At 39.2% G+C, this 13,388-nt stretch overlaps 1 protein-coding gene across 1 annotated transcript in view; it reads right to left on the reverse strand.

Moving 5' to 3' along the window:
• Positions 1-2,772: 2,772 nt before the first annotated feature.
• Positions 2,773-13,388, reverse strand: part of LOC139711068 (chromosome transmission fidelity protein 18 homolog) — a 31,749-nt gene continuing 21,133 nt past the window's right edge. The window contains exons 16-24 of the mRNA XM_071622987.1: positions 13,052-13,104; positions 12,421-12,591; positions 10,568-10,717; positions 9,429-9,559; positions 8,004-8,088; positions 7,172-7,227; positions 6,669-6,795; positions 5,606-5,666; positions 2,773-3,371 (exon numbers count right to left, since the gene is read on the reverse strand). Of these exons, the coding sequence (XP_071479088.1) occupies positions 3,238-3,371; positions 5,606-5,666; positions 6,669-6,795; positions 7,172-7,227; positions 8,004-8,088; positions 9,429-9,559; positions 10,568-10,717; positions 12,421-12,591; positions 13,052-13,104 (968 nt within the window). The 3' untranslated portion in view covers positions 2,773-3,237. The remainder of the gene's footprint in view (positions 3,372-5,605; positions 5,667-6,668; positions 6,796-7,171; positions 7,228-8,003; positions 8,089-9,428; positions 9,560-10,567; positions 10,718-12,420; positions 12,592-13,051; positions 13,105-13,388) is intronic.

The following is a 13,388-nucleotide window of genomic DNA, read 5'->3' on the forward strand; positions in this document are numbered from 1 at the left end:
TCAAGAGCAAGACAAGAAAACTAGCATCGGTTTTGAAAGTGTGTATTTACTGTGTTGACTTGTTGTGATTTCTCTTCTTTAAGTCAAGTACATCATGTAACATGTGTTGTTAAAAACACTGATGCACAGTCTGTACACATACACATTCACCAAGGGGGACATTTTATGAAGCATTTTGTCAGATGTTTCTTCTGACAAACTGTTAAAAGCTACTGAAATCCTTGCACCCGATTGGCTGAGAGCAAATTCGTCAGAAAAAAATATCTAACAAAATGCTTCATGAAATGCCCCTCTTGATCATGCCTTGTCAAATTATCTGTCCCAGATATTGGTCCAATAAACCCACTACACTGTTGACAAGATACTCCTGGGACTGCAGAATTTTTCTCCTTACAGCAAAATCTGTTATCTTTCTTTTGGTCTTAATCTCGTTATTTTTTTTTCAAAATTTGCTTGCTCTATGTCTCTATCAAGTGCATTATGGCAATGACGTGTGATTTAAAAGGGAAAAAAAATCTGCTCTTGGAATATCTTCTTACAATAACAATATCTCTATACAGTTTTCGTTCTGATGGTGGTTCATGCAGGTTCATGCTTCGCAGTAAAAGACACAGCATATGACAAAATACATCTTTGCAATGCACTTCATACATTCCATACTATTTTAATGCAAATTCACATGTAGATACAAGCAACATTTATGTAACATGCTGTATTTTGCCATGATCCCTTATTTTATTCTAATCTACAGACATTCTTATATAAAAGACAAAGATATATCTATTCTCTGTTTTCTTTATGAGAAGCTATATGCATGTAGCTATCATACGTGAGGAGACAGTTAAACTCATTGGCTCGAATTCACGAAGGTGGTACAAATGAAACCATGGTTTAAACCATGGACAAAAACCATGGAGCGCCAAGTGTCGCACAGAATAATTCGTTACGAAATTGGTCATTTCGTCGACAAAATGACCGTTTCGTTAACGAAATTATCATTTCGTGGACGAAATGTTCATTTAGTTCCAAAATGTTGTCATTTCTTTACAAATAATCATTTCATCGACGAAATGACTGATTTCGTAACGAAATATTCCATGCAACACTTGGCACTCCATGGTTTTTGTCCATGGTTTAAACCATGGTTTCATTTGTACCACCTTCATGAATTGGGGCCATTATGGTTGATACTGATCCTCTATTGTACTTGAAAGGAAAGACAGCACAAAACAAAACTGGAATCTGGTATTCTGAAGAGTTGGCAGTCTAGGGCTCGAATTGTATTGTCCTGGATAGCAGTAAAACTGCAGTATGAATTTCAAGTCCTTTAATGAATATCTATCTCAAAATAGAGACAGACACTGGAAAGAGTGGGTGACTATTGGAAAAGTGGACATTTTCAGAGTTGAAATTTTCACACATTTTGCGCAACCAGAAATTAGCGTGAAAACAAAGGCACATAAATACTTTTGCTTGCTATAGGTTCCAGTAGTTCATGTCATGATTCCGTTGAATTAAAAACATGCAAAACTCATCTTACCCCTGGCTGAGTGTGAAAAATATCCACTTTTACGGTATTTTTTAAATGAAAGTCAAGACAGTGCAGTGTGTTTCTACAGATGTCAATTGGGATCATGTTACAGTTTTGTGAGCTTCAATGCCAACCCTCATATGTGAATTGAGCTGAAATGTGATGGATGCTGCCTGACAACACAAAGACTCTAGAAAGATGAAGTTGATGGGAAATCAGCCTGTTTTTTTTTTTATTCTATTACTCCGCCAAAATCCTGTGGTGCTCCTTGGGTTACACCTAAAGGTAACACACAATGAAAGCATGTTCTGCATAGGCACTCGTGGGGTTACACCTAAAAGACACACAGTATTATTCATGGGTACTCCTGTTGTTACACCTAATAGTTACAGAGTGTTACTCACAGGAGCTCCTGTATCTTGATGTGCATCCTGATGGCACTGGTGTAGCCGGTGTTAACCCTAAAAAGACTGGGGGGGGGGCCTAAAAGGCCCCCCCTCGACATTTCGCGCGATTACTCTGCAACACGCAATGCTCTCGCCGCGATGCTCTATGACTTTTTTTTTTCAAGTTTCCCGCACATTTTGACACCAAATTTGTGACGCCCCGGGGTACGGTTCTGAAGTTACATAACTTTTTGTACATGCACGTGAGACCGAAAATTGCTCAAAAATGTGATTTTGTGTACAAAGTCAATACAAATTGAGTTTTATCACATGGTTCATATAAATATGCTTATTTTTTCTCTCAATGGCTAAAATCAATTTGTTTTAGTAGTATTATGCTTCAAAAAGGGTCTGCGACAAATTTTGCTGAAAAAAACAACAAAAACAAAAGGTAGAAAAAACATAGAAATACGTAAGAAATTCATAAAACAATAAAATAGATAAGAAATTAATTTTGATACCGAATTTTTTTTCAAGTACATTTGCTAAGAATGCCACAAAGAATATCTAGACCAAAAATGAGCACTTTTGGAGCTTTATTTACTGATTTAGATCAAAAAGGCTGATTTCTCGCATAAATTAGCATAATTAATCAAAATAAAAGAAAAGAAAACTATTTTGGAAAATTTAAATATACAATCTTGTAGATTACATCGCACACTACCATTGTGCAAATTTCCGCGGCGATCGCGCGATCCACGGCCGAGATCTTAAGGGGGGGCCCTTTAGGGCCCCCCCCCCCCCCCCCCCAGTCTTTCGAGCTACCAAAATAGCCCAGTCTTTTTAGGGTTAAAAGTTGTGACAAAGAGTGTTTGTCATAGGTACTCTTGGGGTCACACCTAATAGTTACACACAGAGTGACACTTATGGGAGCTCATGTATCTTGATGTGCCTCCTGATAGCATTGCTGTAGCTGGTGTTAAAAGTTGTAACACAAGAGTGTTTGTCATAGGTGCTCCTGGGGTTACACCAATAGTTTTACACAGAGTGTCATTCATAGTAGCTCCTGTATCTCGATGTGCTTCCTGACAACATTGGTGTAGCCGGTGTTGAAAGCTGTAACACAGAGTGTTTGTCATCAGTGCTCCTGGGGTCACACCTAATAGTTTTCACACAGAATGCCACTCATAGGAGCTCCTGTATCTTGATGTGCTTCCTGACAGCATTGGTGTAGCTGGTGTTAAAAGTAGTACCGCAGAGTGTCTTGTCATATATTAGGTGCTCCTAGGGTTACACCAATAGTTTTACACAGAGTGTCATTCACAGGAGCTCCTGTATCTTGATGTGCTTCCTGACAGCATTGGTGTAGCCGGTGTTAAAGTTGTACCAGAGTTGCTTGTTTGGCCGCCTCTTGGCCGGCTGCTTCTGCCTCTTGTTCTGATTGGCTTCGTTTCCTACATCAAAATCAGAGATTACCGGAGAAAAATATTATCCATCAAAAGCGACATGTCACACCCATTCCTGAAATGGCATTTATACTGACACCTCATAACAATCAAGTACGTAATGATACCTAACACACACCCAAGTTATGTTTTATGATAATCATTCTAAGCTACTACAACTGGAACTATAACAACAATATTGTGCTCACCAAGTAGCTACTGCTCATGCCAATGTGTTGCTATGATTTTTTTTTTCTGTTAAATACCTTGTACTACATGTTTGATTATTCTAAATTACAAATGTTGTATTGTATCCAAGGGGGATGCTACTTGAACAAAAACCGATGTGTTGGCTCAGTAAGTAGAGCGGCTGCCTTCACAATCGGGAGGTCGTGGATTCGAACCCCGGCTGCGTCATACCAAAAGACGTTAAAAGACGGGAGTTGCTGCTACCTTGTTTGCCATTCAACAGTTGAAAAGGTTAAAGCAACGTCGATCTGGCGCTGCTCAGTGGCTGCCGGGCCCAAGATCAATTGGGCAAAAAAGAATTTCTATTTTCGGACAATAAAATTTGGAGTTTATATCCAAAACAATTATCATTATTATATCCTATAGTCCTAGGAATAATACCTGCCAAGCTTGGAGAAAATGAAATCATGAAGATGTAAAAAGTTTGTGGATGTATTATGAAAAAACACAACACAACAATGGCTCACCGTAGTATTGACTCAGGTGAGCATGAGCAGCAAATGAGGCTTTCATTACAAAGCTGGGTGAGTAGCCATTTAAGACAAGCTACTCTGATACAATCCCTTCACGAGAAATTTGAATTTTACAAAATCGGACAACTCTAAGGAGAAAGACATCTGACAAGAGTCCTCCTCGTCCCGGCAATGTGCGTGAGTTTTTATGCCTCCGCCACGAAGTGGTGCCGGATGCATTATGTTTTCGGGTTGTCCGTCCGTACGTACATCTGTACGTCCGTACGTCCGTCCGTCCGCTTTCGTTTACGCGATAACTTGAGTAATATTTACTGGAATTTTACCAAACTTGGTCCAAGTATGAAGTAAGATGGGGCAATTATTTGATTAGATTTTGGGTGAAATCGGCTAAAGGTCAAAGGTCAAGGTCAAATCATGAAATTGTATCCGTTTACGCGATAACTCAAGACTGGATAGAGCAAATTTCACCAAACTTTGTTGGAGGATGATGTATGATGGGACAATTACGTTATTAGTTTTTCAGTGAAATCAGACAGAGGTCAAAGGTCAAAGATCAAGGTCAAATCCTGAAATTTATCTGTTTATGTGATGACTCAAAACTGGATGAAGCAGCTTTCACCAAACTTGGTCCAAGGATGATGTATGATGGGACAATTAGTTGAGTAGATTTTAGTGACATTGGCAAGAGGTCAAAGGTCAAAAGGTCAAGGTCAAATGCTACAAATGTTGCAATTTCCCCCCTATCTATGCAATGCCCAAAGGTATTTTCTTGAAACTTGGTGTGGACATGAACTACTGCGTGAAGATTCTCCAGAGAAAGTTTCATGTCATAAGGTCAAAGGTCAAAAGGTCAAAGGTTAGGTGAAAATGTTGCAATATCACTTTTCTCGCAAATGGTTCAATGTATCTTCGTGGAACTTGGTACATACGCATGTACTGACTGGCAGGGATTATATAGGGAATATAGGGGTCAGCGGTCAATAGTCAGGGGTCAAAGGTCAAGGTCATCTCCTCAAAATTTTACTATTTCCTTCATATACTAGTATATGCAATGCTTGCATTATTAGTTTCAAAACTTAATACATGCATTACCTAATGGAGATTCTCTGGGAAATTTCCAGCCAGAAGGTCAAAGGTCAAAGGTTAAGGGTCAAAGGCCAGGTTTCAATGCCCCCCCAAAAAAAAAAAAAAAAAAAAAAAAAATCCATTTTGTACCATCATTACACTCTTTCTTCATACCTTGGAAATTACTCAATGCATAAACTTATAAAAAGGTCTGTCAGAATTCAAGTAAAAATTCTCAATTCCCCAAATATGTGTACCTGCACTCTTAGAAAATTAAAGCAAACCCAGTTCAAGACATTTCTGACAAACCTGTCATTTCAATATTTTGCCAGTTATGTGAAACTGTCATGGATCACACATTGTGAAGACATTGTACTATACGCCTATTGGGAGAATCATGTATTATGGCGGAGGCATCAGTCGCCATAGCGACATTTCTAGTTCATTTTATAATACCTTGGCCGTCCCCTGTTCCTGCTGGAACCTGGATGATCCTTCCAAAGAAATCTCTCATGGGCTGCAAGAGAGACAATCAAAAGGAATCAATAGGGACTTGATCCTGCTCCTTCCATCAGAAAGCCACAGAAGTTAAATAACTGATAATGACAAAGATTTCAAAGATTTCAAAGATTTCAAAGATGTCCACTTTCTGGTCAACCAGAGGTAATGCACACAACCATTTGAATAATCATAAGCACAAGACAAGTGTCCACCCCTGATCCAACCCTATACCACAGTAAAATGCCTGTTTGCCCTTGATCCAACTCTAAACTACAATTAAAATGCATGTTTACTCCAGGGAACCGTAGACAAGAATGACAACACCTGTATTGGGGGGGGGGGGGGGGGGGGAACTACACGAACAAAAACATATCTCACAAGATATTTTCTGAACTTCTCTGCGAGTAATATCATTGGTTTGATACGTGTTCTCATTCACCAGGTGACACAGGAGCCAATATCCAAGATTTTTCCCTTCTGTTAAAGGGTGTGTACAGTTCTGGTTGAGGTGAGGATTTAGCTTTTAACGCTTTGCGAGATATTCAGAAACCACTCTATGAGATATCAAAGAGCATGCAATTCTAAGGGGTATCAAAAGTTTATTTGATGAAAATCGGTTTTGAAATGGCTGAGATATCCAAAAACAAGGTAAAACAAAGAGATCCTAATTAAAGGCGTGGCCTATCGCCTTCTATTATCATCACTTTTTTGGATATCTCAGCCATTTGAAAACCAATTTTCATCAAATAAACATTGAATCCTTCTTAGAATTACATGCTCTTTCATATTTCATAAGAGGTTTCTCATTATCTCACTTAGGAATGTTCAAAACATGAATACCCACCTCAATTAGTACTGTACAGTCCCTTTAAAGGGATTGCAATAATGAATTATCACAAAGTACAAGTTCTGCCAATTATATAAAGTTAATCACAAACTTCATCAGTTCTAAGGGCAGTAATATCTTTGATATTTTATCTGACAAATCTGAACTTGACTGAATATTCTGTCCACTCACCTTTTCTTCCTCTTCCACATCAATTTTCTTTGCCTGCAGTTTCTGCTTGTGGCGCGGAACAGCAGTGTCGGGGTTTTTGTCCTTGGCGTTGACTGGTTTTTGAACAGGTAGTCCCGATGTCTTTGAACTGTTAAAACAATTATGACATCAACAAAAAGCAAAACTGTCATGAATGTTGTTTTTACACAAAAAAAAGACAAATTCAAAGACTGAAATTGTCAGTAATTTGTTTGCGGGGCGGGGGGGGGGGGGGGGGGGGTCTAATCCACTCAGAGAAGCTAATTGTTCTCTGGAATGACAGTTTATCCACCAAAATTTCATCTAATCTAATTTGTGATCATATAAATGTCACACATTTGCATCAATTTTCAGCCCTCTGTTCATGCAACAATAACCAACATCCTTATCATCCTTAAAACTATAATCACTCTCCATCAAACCCTCACAGGCACAATTTTGTTTTGCAGCGGATTATATATGTATGGTCATCATTTGGGACTCACCCTTCACTCTTTGTTTCTAATGCTGCTTCACTCCGCCGCATCTTTTCCAAGTCAATCTGCAAAATGGATAATACAGAGTACTCCCGTTATAACGAACACGGTTATAACGAAATTTCGGTTACAACAAAATGAAAATCCAGCTTGCAAAATTATTTACTCTACGTTTTTAATTGTTAATTTGTTCAGTTATAACGAAATTTCGATATAACGAAAGAAAACTGCCGGTCCTGAGGACTTCGTTATAACGGGAGTCCACTGTAGTATATATAATAATGCCTTCTAAGAGGGGTTAACATCTCAGAGGGAGTTACATTTTCCCCAAGAGATTATATCTTACCCACAGCATGCAGCACTGAGAGAAATATTGACTCAAGGAGAAAGTATTATTCTTGAGGGACTGTCAAGTGTTACAAAATTACAACCACAAACAAGGCATTATTTGTTGTATTATGTGGTCAACATAAACACACATTATTTCTTTCCAGCCCCATCAGCAGCCTGCAAAAATTCAGAAAGAAATTTACAACAATTTGAGACAAGGACATGAATTCAAAAATCTTCCAAAATTCGTTGGCATTTTTTTTTTCAATCAGTTATAACTGAAGCAATCAACAGGCTTTCGAAAACTTCTGCTACTGAAGCAGTTGTATGTTAACAACAAAGTAAAGGGCATCAAACAAACATTTATTCTTTACTCTTCCTTATGATACACTGACAATGAACAGTAAAAATCATAGTAAAAAGATACAACACTAAACCATGGAAATGTGGTATCTGAGACTTGACAACTTGCCATGAATTTTGGACAGAATTTAGTTTAATAGTTGTTTACCTCTCTGGCTATGAGCTGTTTTGCTGCATAGGTGATTGGTCTGACGGGCGGAGAGTCTGAGAACCGTGTGACAACTTCAAGATTTCTGTGGGATGAAGAAGTTCAAGGGTTACAAAGACCACTAGAGGAGAGCCGACATTTCTTTCAAACATGGATCATCATTATTCTCATTATCATCATATCATAATATCTGTCAAGTTATCTAGACAACTCTAGTTTCCACTTCATCTCCACTAAATCTCTGGGTGAAGAATGCAACTCTATTGTACCAGCTGGTACGGAATATTTCCAAATTTTCACTTTCATGGGTTTTACAAGATGACCAATATTGAGAAAATTAAGAGCATGCAAAAATATTGCCCACGGTAAAATAAATCTATACGTGTATTGTACATTGTCTCTAAGGTGGGAGATTTCTCTCTTTTGCTGTGAATGTAAGTATTTCTCATTCCATCAACATGCTTCTCAATATTAAATTGAACTACAGTGCTATGGTGGCCCTGAAGTACGCTCGGCAACAGGTCATGTGCGCCGTGAATTTTGCGACCAGGTTGCGAAATTCGCGATTTGGGACGGCAAGTTCGTCACCCGGGACGCAAATTTCGTGACCCGGGACACAAACTTGGCAACCAGGGACACGAACTTGGCGACTGGGGACACAAATTTGGCAACCGGGGATGCAAAATTCGCATCCTGTGGTCACGAACTTCGCGACCCAAAGTCGCGAATTTCATGACCACAGGACGCAAATTCTGCGTCCCGGGTCATGAAATTTGTGTTCCGAGTCGCGACCTGGTCACAAAATTCACAGCGCACATGACCTGTTGTCGAGCGTACTTCAGGGCCACCGTACAGTGCACTCCTGTAATAACAAACACGGTTATAACCAAATTCCGGTTACAACGAAGTAAAAATTCAGGCCACAAAATTATCCACTCTATGTGTGGTTTTTTTTAATTGCTTACCTGTCCAGATATAACAAAATTTTGATATCATGAAAGAAAACTGCTGGTCCCAAGGACTTCGTTATAACGAGAGTCCACTGTACTTGCATAATTCTTTCAAGTTCCAATTTACAAGATTTTATACTCAGAGTATAAGGTGTAAACAGTATTTACAATTACCAGTATGCAACAAAAATAATCATACCCCAAACATTTTATATTCCCCTCTAGTGATTATCCTTGTTACAGCTGCAAAGTCAATGCAATCATACAGAATGAAATTCCTCATTTGTGATTGTGATTATTGCTGTAATCATCAAAAGAAACATAATGTATTTCATTCTCTTATTTTATTTCTCACTAAAGGTAAAGATGATATCAACTACAATCTCAATCAAAGTAAGAAGACCAAGACACATATTTGCTATTACAGTTGATCGCCATGTCAGCGGTGACCAAGAGCCAAGTTCAGAACACTCACGGGTCCAAGTTGTAGTTGTACGTTCCCTCTGCACTCCTCTCCTGCCGGTATGTCAGGTTGTAAGCTATCATGGTGTCAACTAGTTCTTTCAGCTGTTTCTTCTCCGACACACTGAACAGCTGTGTGTTGATCTGGATATCAAACAAATGTAAATCACTCACTAGATCATATTGGACAATAAGTTTCAACAAAATACAGCCAAACCTGCCTTCAGAATTCATCTGACTGTAGCTGCCATCAGCCATATGCAGTTACTAAGAAATCCCCCCAAGAGAAAAGCCATGTCATGCACATGCTGTGCATGGCAATAACCAATTCTAGGGTGGTTTGTTAAATTGCTAAATTTTGACAGTCGTAGCATCATTTTGTCACATGTTAAAAGTATATTTGGTGGATACTATTTGACTGGTCATGTAGAGGCATGACAGTCAATTGGAAAGGCATTTGGACATAGATTAATGCTCGTAATACAGAGTATAAACATGCACACATTTTATGCCTAAGATGAAGAAACTTTATATTCACTAGTCTTCTCCACCTAGGTGACAGTGTGTGTTGGCTGATTGAAGAACAGTGTACACAAAGGAAGAGTGTTTGACTCTGTTTAGTTGCTCTCGGCCCTAACAATAGCACAAGGGTTTTCAAAAAAGGTCAAAAGTTTCATTTTAAAAGCACATTTCTGTCTTGGCTGGGGCTTGCACTTCTATTACAGGGGCAGTGAGTTAGCTCAGTCGGTAGAGCGTCTGCCTCACGATCCTAAGGACCCCATTTCGATTCATGGGTCCCACAGAGCGATGTTATGTGTAATCATAACATTCCCTCTAGCAAAAGGCAAAACACTCTGTCCCTCGGATAGAACATAAAGTGGAGGTCCCGTGTGTAAGAGAGTCACAACTCATGCACGTAAAAGATCCCGCTTCATTTATTTATCGCAAAGAGCAGGGTGTTTAGCCCGGTGAAGTGGTCCAGCCTCACATCCAACTGGACCCCATGGAAGACCAGCTACTGCAGTTGAATATGGGCTATCCTGCCATCTTCTCAGATGGAAATGAAACACACAAACAAACAACTGAGCCCTCTGCTGCTACCACCATCAAACAGACCACAGTGTCTCCATCCCCATCCCCCATCCCTCTTACCGGTCTGAAGGCTGGCCTGAGGATGATGAGAAGAGGAGGAAGGATCTCGGTGACAGCCAGTGTCAGGTTCATACCCCGCCGGACATGGGGTGTGCTCTCGGCACACATGGTATCCACCAGGTTACTGATGTGCTCCCTCTTTGTTTTCACCTGCAAAAAGAAATAATCAACACAAAACGTGTTACATTTACAGCTGCTGCGATACTTTTACTTCACTCTATGTGCCAGCTAAATTCGTGTCCATGGCTGAACCTGAATTACATCTGTAAGTGTCACCTTATCTCAGCCTGGGCCACACAGAAATGTGAATAATGTGTGCTTTAACCCTAACTAGGCCGGGCTATTTAGGTAGTTGATAGAGCGGGGGGGGCCTCCCAGGCCCCCCCTCCTCCAGATCTCGGCCGTCGACCGCGCGATCGCGACGAAAATTGGCACACACATTGCCTATGATGTAATCTAAACACCGTGAAGTTAATTTTTCAAAAAATTATCATTTATTCTAAATTATGCTAATTTATGCATAATGATGCATGAAATCAGACTATTTGGTATAAATCACAAAATAAAGCTCAAAACAGGCATTTTTATTGTGGAAATATTCTTTTTAGTGTCCTTAGCAAATGTAGTAAAAAATAATTGTGATATCAGAAAAAATTCCTAAATATTTTATTGTTTTTTTGAATTTCTTATGTATTTCTTTGTTTTTTCGACTTTATGTTTTTCATTGTTTTTTCGATGAAATTTGTCCGCGACATCGCTCCGAACAAGAAAATATGTTATTCATTGATTTTCATCAATAAAACACCAAAATAATCATGCTTTTATGAAATTTGCCTGTAAGCACAGTTTGCATTGAAATTGTACACGTAATTCACGTTTTTGAGCAATTTTTGGTCTGACATGCATGTACATATTTATGCGTAACTTCGGAACAGCGTGCCTGGGCGTCGCAAATTTGGTGTCAAAAGATGCGGGAGACTCGAAAGAAAAAAGTCATGAAACGTCGCGGCGATAGCTTTTTGCAATTGCGATACATCGCGCAGAACGTCGAGGGGGGGGGGCCTCGGAGGCCCCCGGCCTAGTTAGGGTTAAATGTTAGAAATGAACATCTACATAACCACTTCTACAATTCCTATACAGTTTTGTAACATGTTTTGACTGGAGACTGCACACAATGTCAGGATTAGTCTCTATATTAAGGCTTGCTCTTTGTGGTTTAACGATATGAAAGCTGGTGTATCTGATGTACCACTATGATGAATTCTTGCTCACACTGTGCATCATTACATTGATAAATTACAGTCTCTGACTGATGCTTTAAGCATGAAGAAAAAAAAAGCCACGTAAAATTCAAAAATAATTCTCCTTCAAAGCTCTACTATGTGATATGAGCTGATGACAAATGGAACCGTAGTTTTTGATACTTAATACATGACATGGCCAACTGTGGAAGAAATTGCGTGAACTAAGACAAGAAGGCTACTATACTGAAAATACAGTTTCACTTGGTGATGCACACATACAATGGAAAGGAGTGGAAACTCTTTGTATCTGAACTTACCAAGTAACGAGAACAGAAAATACAGCCCTTTCACATAATAGTTGTAAGATGAGATTACAACCAAAAAGGAGCAAAAAATTGCAGGTCTTATGTGGTCTTATATATACGTATTGAAGTGACTGATATTGAATACAAAATGTAGGCATTTCTCCGTATAAATCTCTTGGAGTTCAAAATTTTTACCTCAGTGCTTTTTGATGGTGACATTTTAAGAAGCTCCTGTGCTGCATCAGATTTCAATACCCAAATACTTGATAACAGAAAATAAACAAAATCCCACAAATTTCCTCACCTCATACTGGGTGTTGGGATAACGAATCTTGGTGTATGCGACACAGGCAAACAGCATGTGAAACGTGAGGGGCACGAACGGCAAGAAGCGTCCGAAAGTGTAGTTCTGCGTCGTGGCGATCTTCGTCTGGACCTTGTCGGAGAAGACCAGCCAATCACAGGCTGCGTTGATCTTGGGAGAAGAACAAGAGAGAGTTTCGTTTGTTTGAATGCTTGGTGGTTTGTTTTTTTTTTCAAAGGCACACACTGCAAAGCTGCAATGTCAATGTACACAGGGTCACCGGCAGCATTGAAGCTAACACACCATTAGACAGGAATACATGGAACAACCAATAGATTGATGGCCTAGACTAACAAACATTTTCATTCGATACTACACCTCTCAAAATGCAAAACATGTATGCTACTTTTTACTTCAAATTGTAATTCTGTAGGCATCAAGGAACAATTATGCAACTTGCAGATAATTTTTTTCTGCATGCCCTGAAAAAATGCAAATGAAAAAAACTGGTAAATGTGGCCCAGGTCATGCAATATTTTCTGAAATCCTACTAAGTGCTACAGGATATAAGATACATTGTAAACGCTGTACACTGACAGTCGCCTGCAATGTTTACTGACATAATACTTACTGCATCCATGTGCGGATCCTTAAATTTGACATCCAAGTAGTTCTCAAAGACACCTAAAATGAGCAATCAAGCAAACAAACAAACAAAATAATGCAGAAACAGAGCAACTTCAGGCATGTTACCATTTGATGGTATAATATTGGAAGGCAACCATGATTTGTGACTAGTGTTCACTGGAATGAGGTGAGGTGAAATAGGTCACCATTGATTTGAATGACTAGCATAGAAGGACTACTTAACCCATTCTGAGCCAGGGACTTTGGGCAGTGTGTACAATATACATGGAGTTTTCTGTGCAAATCAGCATTTAAAACACTCAAAGTATTAAAAGGGTAAC

Source organism: Diadema antillarum, unplaced genomic scaffold, assembly GCF_040938485.1.
Source record: "Diadema antillarum isolate AM-2024a unplaced genomic scaffold, OU_Dant_1.0 seq00001606_RagTag, whole genome shotgun sequence".
In the NCBI taxonomy this organism is placed as follows: Eukaryota; Metazoa; Echinodermata; class Echinoidea; order Diadematoida; family Diadematidae; genus Diadema; species Diadema antillarum.